This window comes from Cynocephalus volans, chromosome 9 (assembly GCF_027409185.1).
Source record: "Cynocephalus volans isolate mCynVol1 chromosome 9, mCynVol1.pri, whole genome shotgun sequence".
Taxonomy (NCBI): domain Eukaryota; kingdom Metazoa; phylum Chordata; class Mammalia; order Dermoptera; family Cynocephalidae; genus Cynocephalus; species Cynocephalus volans.
Window position 1 is genome coordinate 87,429,068 of NC_084468.1, and position 7,472 is coordinate 87,436,539.

Below are 7,472 nucleotides of genomic sequence, written 5' to 3' on the forward strand. Positions count from 1 at the left end.
ATTAAACCCTTTTTAGATACCAATAAAGTGGTGTTTGTTCCTGCCTGAAAATGTCTAAAACATAGTTCAAAAAGCAAATGGCACTTGAAGAATAAATACATATTGTTTCTAGGGCCTCCTTTTCTTGGAATCCCTGTTCACTCAACTTCTCTCAGTCCTGACAGTCAAAAGCTCATCGATCTAGACTTAAAAGCCAAAGGGGTTTAAAAGCCACTGTAGGGGTCTGTCTAATTTTAAATACAATTTAGAAAATATTAGGAAAGAATGATAGTTCCTTTTCAGGAACTCCCATACATATTTCAATAGTATGGCTTTATACATTGGAGGTTGTAAAATATTAGATCATCAACCAATTAATAAAATGTCACTCACTGCCTTATGGAAAGATTCTCTTGATTTCCACAAAGAACACAAAAGACTATATTGTATTTATTTAAATCTGAGACTGACAAAAGTGGCAGGAGAAAAAGAAGTAAATTTATCAAAAAGATTATTATTTAGAAATAAATTATTATGCAAAAAAGGATGGATCTGCTTGACAACTTGCTAATTTATGGCAGATGAAATGTCTCTCTCCTCACCCCCAATAATCAACTTTGCTGAAGAAATGTGTTAATCATTCTAAGCTTGAGGAACATGTAAGGCTCTGAAATCAATGTGTTTCTGGTACAGGAGGCTGAGGAAAGAACTCACTAAATCACCTTAGGAAATGCTTCATTTCCTGTGCCCAATCTGTGAAGGAAAACACAGAACAGACAGAGCCAGGTGCAACTACATGTAGACGGGAAGATCTCTTCCAACTCCTCTAGGTGCCACTCAGATTGAACATCCAAACTATATGCTCCTGAGCTATAGCTTCCTTTTCTAAGATAAATGGGATTGCTTTTGTTTTGTTTTTACAGATACTAGCCTTAAATTAACAAGTAGGCTTGTTGGCAAAGGTTGAAGAAGATAGTTATCATATCTCCACTCAAATGGGAAATTATCCTACACGGATTAAGAGTTCTTTAGAAAGAAGACACTGTTAACAGGTGGAGCTCATTACCAGTGAGCTAAAGGAGGTTGGTATTTTCCCAAAATGACCATAACCAAAAAATCTGCCAGTCCCTCACTGAGTTGTCCTCCACCTTCATGTCTTCTTCATGGCCAGGTTTTGCAGGCTCTTTCTATTGATCATATTCCACTGTGCTTGCAGAAGAACACGTAAGCCATTCACAGTTGAACAATGCTGGCAAAGAGGTGTATTTACTGATGCTTGCAGAACTGGAGCAGTGAGCAGCCGCACCCAGGCTATGAGAATGTATATTAACCTGACATGTATTTGTGAGCAGCGTTTTTCATGGCATTGGGATTTCTATCAGTCTTTCCCATGCTTACTGAAAGGTTACATATAAGCTAGTGCATTGATTTCTGTGGCACCTCATCAATATTCTTTATTTTAAAAAAATCAGATGCTAGAGAGTTTTTTAAGTTAAATTTTCTGGCCTTGATACCTGTGGCAACTTAACCCCGAAAACTCCAAGATGCATGTTGAACAAGCATATGTGACTTTGAAGTGTTTCTGAATTTATCCTAAATTTACATAGATATTTAGAGAAATTAATGATGAAATGTTCAAGAAGGAGTGTGCTTATTTTTTCCTACATTATCACTGTAAATTAGAATTTTGTAGGCAGCAAACTTTTGAAAAGAGCACAAGCAACATTAATTAAAACCGAGTCCCCAACCACCCTCCCCCGGCCCACCACCCCAGGGCCCCTCGGAGTCTGAAGCAGTCCTTCCCTGTGTATTCTTTTATGGTAGTTTGTACTTTGGTTTTCACACTTATTTAATCTGTCTTGTATTAGAATCACATGCTTATTTCTCCCCACAGTAAATTTACCACTGTGGGCAAGGACGTCTTACTCATTTTTATATTCCTTGCACTGCCCAGTGAAGGGTAGGAGCCTAATAAATATTGATTCAACTTAATTGTTTATTTTGAATCACTCAGGAAAAGTTCAAAATCAAATGTAATCATTTCTCACAAGGCGTCATTAATATAGTCAGGGCTTATGTAGGTACATATATATCCTATATATTCTCTACCTGAGTTTCTTAACCTACAGTCAATGGGTAGGGTTTTAAGTCTATAAATTCCTGAAATGTTATACAGAATGTTGAGTTTAGATATGTGCATGTTTCTGCAGCAAAAGTCTATAAACTTTAATTAAATGACTCTCCCTCTACTCACCCTACCTCCTCAAGATATTAAAATGCACTGCCCTGGGCAGCTTCACCCAACCTCTCAATCTAGTACAGCTGAAAGACACTTGGGTGAATACAGTACAGCATCTGCGATGCAATATTTCCAGTTACAGCCTTTCACCCACACATGACAATCTTACGATTTCAGAACTTATGTCTGAAAAGAATACATTTTTGAGAAATAGTACATTTTTAACCAGCATTCTATCCCCAGATTTTCACTCTCTACAAAGGCCATTGTATATTCCCAGTACCTTTATGATTCCACAAACACACTTTGAGGCCACTGCACCAGCAAACATTTCCCTTCAGCGAAAGCAAACATCCTGTCCTCTCCGTGAAGCCTTCTCCATGCACTTCAAGTCAACACCCACACGTCCCACTCAGCAAATGAACTGTTGCATTGACATTTCAGGGGAAGGTCCCTGAAGGTAAACGAAGGCTAAGAGCTCCTGCTAGTTATTTCTAATCTTCATCATCAGAATAATAAGAGAAAATGGTACCTGGGTTGGTTTCACTACTGCAAAAACTAGACAGAAGAAGAAAAGGAATGGTCACTTGAAGCAGTTCCATGGTGCCTGTGGATCGTCTCAGTGGCTTCCCTTTCCAGAGTCACGCAGGGACAACTCCCTCCCAGCCTGGCAGGGCCTTATTAGCAAATGGAAAAGGTGTGCTGAATGCAAACAGCCACTGCCCGTTCCTACTTATTTTGGGGGCTCCGATAAAGAACGGGAGGAAATACACACAGTCCCTCTGGGAGTTCAGCAGAGAGGAGATTTATTGTTTCAGTCCCTTACAGGAACTCTTTTTTATTTTTTTTTCTCTTCCTTTGGCAGCCACTTGTGTTTTTGTTACTACATTATTTTGTTCTTCTTCAACAGAAAGGTCAGGACGGGTTTTGAACAGAAACAGATCCTTCTTGAGAATGGATCATAGAGCTTTCCAACTTTTGTTTTGAACGTGCGTGTTGGAGTGGTTATAAAGGGCCCTCATTAAGCGGCTCCTCAGTTTTGATAAAGAGGCTTAAATTTTAGAGCAAAATGTACAAGGAATCAACGTTTCTTCCCTCTTTCCAACTTGAAAGCCAGGTTAGTGAAGACCACCTTCCGGAGCTAAGTGCAAAATCTTATTAAACAAGAGCATGCTCTGCTCTTAGGTAATCAAAGAGACTTCTTAAGGATGTCCAGAGAGGTTATCCAGGATATTTCTAATAGAATTAAGCAAGGACATGCGAATATCCACTGCTCATTCCTGGTTTTTATTGGCACACTTTGATGAAGAATAAAGAAACATTACTCATAATACGTCATGGGTCTTCTTCTGTACAGAACAGGATGAGCTGGAATGCCATCACAACATATCAGTGAGGCTGGAAAGAGCAATGCTTTGGGACTGGAATGCCAACCAGTCAGGATAATCAACATATCAGGGTCTCTCTGATATTAGTAGGGACTGATGAAAACGTGGTGATAACACTGCCACATCCATGAATACAACCCCTGTGTGTTTCAGTAACTTTACATTTTTCCTCAGCCACAGGCTTACATCTAATTTCAGCCAATCGCCCTTTTATGTATGTTTAGGCATGAGGCCTGCTGGACAAGAGTGTCATTGGATAAGTGTCATTCATCTACCCCACCAAAAAAACTGTTTAAAAAATAATACCTTTACTTGTTTACAAGGAAGGCATACATTTCATTGCTGCACCATGCTGGGAAGGACTCCATACAAAGTAGTAAGAGCAAGTCAACAGGTCAAAACACCTACAAAAACTACCTTGTTTCATCAAAACGTATACCAAGTGTCAGAAGAGCCATGTTTATATTTTGTGCATAAGCAAGACTTAATTTTATCTTCTTTTTTAATAGATTTCTTATTAAAAAATATAGATCACCTTTTGGGTTGTTACTTTATTTAACATATCCTGGAGAATATAAAGATAGCAATGTATGTGATTAGATATCACATGCAGTTTCCAGAAATAAATGGGGTGTGGTTGTGTGAAATCACAGGGGAGCACTCACATTACCTCACTTCCTGCTCCTAGCTATACTCTAACTCTGGAGGTGTCAGCACACAGAGTCACTACCAATGCTGGTCACAATCATTTCTACAGGGATTCAATGACATCTGGATTTCTCGGCCCTGACTGCAATGCATTTCCATGAAGTAGACTAGATACCTATGTCAAGAATGCTTGAAAATAGAATATTAAGGCTATTTAAAAGACAGAAGACTTGTAGACAAAAAAAAAAAAAGAAAGAAAGAAAAACAAAAACTAATAAAATGCATCTTAAAATGGATGAGCTAAAAAAAAGAGAGAGAGAGAAAAATTGGGGGTGGGGGGGGTCAGCTTTGCCTTACTCGATGAGAAGGTACTTTTAAGGTAAAATAATTAACTAAAACAGTGGTGACTGCCAGAAGAGACAGACAGATCAATGGCATAGAATAGAAAGAACAGACACAAATATATACTCATGTATTTATACCTATCTTCATATGAATATGTATACACATATAGAGATATTCGCAGTTGTATATATATGTATGTGTTTGTGTGTACATGCACGTTGGTAGACAGATTAGATATAGGTGAGTGTAACATATAGTAAATGTGATGAGCAGGGTGTATATTTAATAAGAGCTGTTTTGGTTTTTTTAAGAGTAAGTCCCCAAATTAAACATCCTTTTCATACTCAGAGACAACACTTTTCCTCTCTGGAAACTCATCACTGTGAATAAAATCATCTAAAATGGTAGGAAAGCCAAGAGGTGATCTCGTGAACTGAAGAAGAGGGTGAGCTCTGAGTTCAAATCCTGACTCACTCCCTTAGTGCTATGAGATTTGACTGGATTATTTGGCTTCTCTATACCTCAGCAGCCCCATGGAAATATGGGAAGCTGAGGTAATGTTGTTTAGAGGATAAAGTGAGATCCTGGAAAGACTTCTAAAAGTGCATACTAAAACAAAACAACAACAACAAAAACAAAACTAATTAACCTTAAACTTCTAGAATCTTTAGGCTAAAAAATGTTATCTCATTTCTGTGATATGTTTTCAGGTTGTTAGGATTTTATATAAACCATCTCATTCCAAAGTGATTAACCAATTTCCTAAGAAATATTCAGATGATGAGGGTCCCAAAATATTGTGGAGAACAGATTATACAGACTCCCAACTCTTACAGTCAGAAATTTGTTTCATGCTCGAATTAAGATACTTTAAATATTGAGCACTTTATTCAGTGAAGCTAGACTCTAAAAGCTTATTTTTGTCACTTACCTATTTGAAATAGGAATTGGGTGATCTCCTGAAGGTATTGGGAACAGAGCTAAAACCAAACAGATGTTTAGAGCCCATGGTACTAGAGATATTAAGTCCCCCTCCTACAGAGCCAAAATAGATAATGAGCATCAATGGTGGGAAGGCCCAGCCATTTGGCCAAATTTATGCCAATAAAACAAATATATTCCTCACCTACCACACTTCTATTAATCAACTCTAATGGAGTTTGGACGTGTTGTCCCCTCCAAAACTCATGTGGAAATTTGATTCCCAATGTGGCAGTATTGGAAACTGGTTGAGTCATGGAGGTGGATCCCTTATGAATGGATTAATGCTCTCCCTGGGGGAGGAGGGAGTAATGAATGAGTTCTCACTCTATTAGTTCCCGTGAGAGCTGGTTGTTTATAGGACCCTGTCACCTCCTCTCTTTCTCCCTCTTGCTTCCTCTTGCCATGTGATCTGCTTGTACCCACCAGCTCCCTGCTACTTTCCACCATGAGTAGAAGCAGCCTGAGGCCCATGCCAGATGCAGCTGTCCCAGAATTGTAAGCCAAATAAATCTCTCTTCTTTATAAATTACCCAGTCTCAGGTATTTCTGTTATAGCAACACAAAATGTACTAAAACAGAAAATTGGTACTGAGGAGTGGGGTGTTGCTATACAGATACCTAAAAATGTGGATGAAGCTTTGGAACTGGGTACTGGGTAAAGGTTGGAGGAGTTTGGAGGACTTAAAAGACAAAAAGATAAGAGAATGTTTGGAACATTTTAGAGATTGGTTAAATGGTGATGGCGAGCAGAATGTTGATAGAAATATGGACAGTAAAGACCATTTTAAGGAGGTCTTAGGTAGAAATCAGAAGGAGTTTATTGGAAACTGGGACACAGATCACTCTTGCTGTGAACTGGCAAAGAATTTGGCTGCATTGTGTCCATGCCCTAGGACTTTGTGGGAGTTGGAATGTACAAGTTGTGAACCAGAGTATCTGGCAGAAGAAATTTCTAAGCAGCAAAACATTAAGGATGCTGCATGGCTACTTCTAACAGTCTACTCTGAGTTATGGTGGCAAAGGCATGATGTAAAGCCAGAATTTAAAATGGAAGCAGAGCGCAAAGATTTGGAAAATTTGCAGCCTGGCCATGTGGTAGAGAAGCGGAGAGCAGAAGAAAATGCAAGGGTGAAGCAGATAAACTGGTTGCTAAAGACATTATCTTGATGGTGAGGCAGTCAGATGCTAATAGCAGAGACAATGAGAGGAAAGCCCTGTAGGCATTTGAGAAGTCTGGAAGGGTGGCCCATCTGTCACTGGCCCTGAGACCTAGAAGGACTGAGTTGTCCCAAAGGACAGACCTGGGACACAGCTGCCCCTGGGAACCTGCTCCCTGCAACCCAGCTGCTCTGGCTGGAGCAGCCTAAAGTGTGGTTCATGCAGCAGCCCTGGAGAGTAGAGGCCTGAAAACTTGGTGGAGTCCATGTCATGTTAAGTCTGCAGGCAGGCAGGACATGAGAGCAGTGGAGGTGTGGCAGCCTCCACCCAGATTCTAGAGGATGCATGGAAAAGCCTGGAGGCCCAGGCAGAGACTTGGTGCAGGGGCGGAGCCACCACAGAGGCCATCTGCTAGAGCAATGCTGAGCAGGAATGTGGGGTTGGAGACCCCACAGAGAGCCCTCACCAGGGAAATGTCTAATAAGGCCAAAGCCGTGGGACTGCCGCCAGGACCCTGGAACTGCAGTACCACTGGTAACATGCAACACCAGCCTGGAAAAGCTGCAGGCACCAGTGAGCCCAATGGGCTATGCCTGGCAGAGCTGTGAGAATGAGGCTGCCTGAGGCTTTGGGGTCCAGATGCCCAATTGTGACCAGGATGCAGGACTTGGAGTCAAAGAAGATTATTTTGGAGCTTTAAGACATAATGTCTGCCCTGCTGGGTTTTGGAC

At 40.4% G+C, this 7,472-nt stretch overlaps 1 protein-coding gene across 2 annotated transcripts in view; it reads right to left on the bottom strand.

Annotated features, from left to right (window-relative positions):
* EMCN (endomucin) overlaps positions 1 to 2,913 on the bottom strand; it is a 109,240-nt gene extending 106,327 nt beyond the window's left edge. For both annotated transcript variants that reach the window (XM_063108499.1, XM_063108498.1), the window contains exon 1: positions 2,751 to 2,913. In XM_063108499.1, coding sequence (XP_062964569.1) covers positions 2,751 to 2,820 — 70 coding nt within the window. In that variant the 5' untranslated portion in view covers positions 2,821 to 2,913. The remainder of the gene's footprint in view (positions 1 to 2,750) is intronic.
* Positions 2,914 to 7,472: the final 4,559 nt, after the last annotated feature.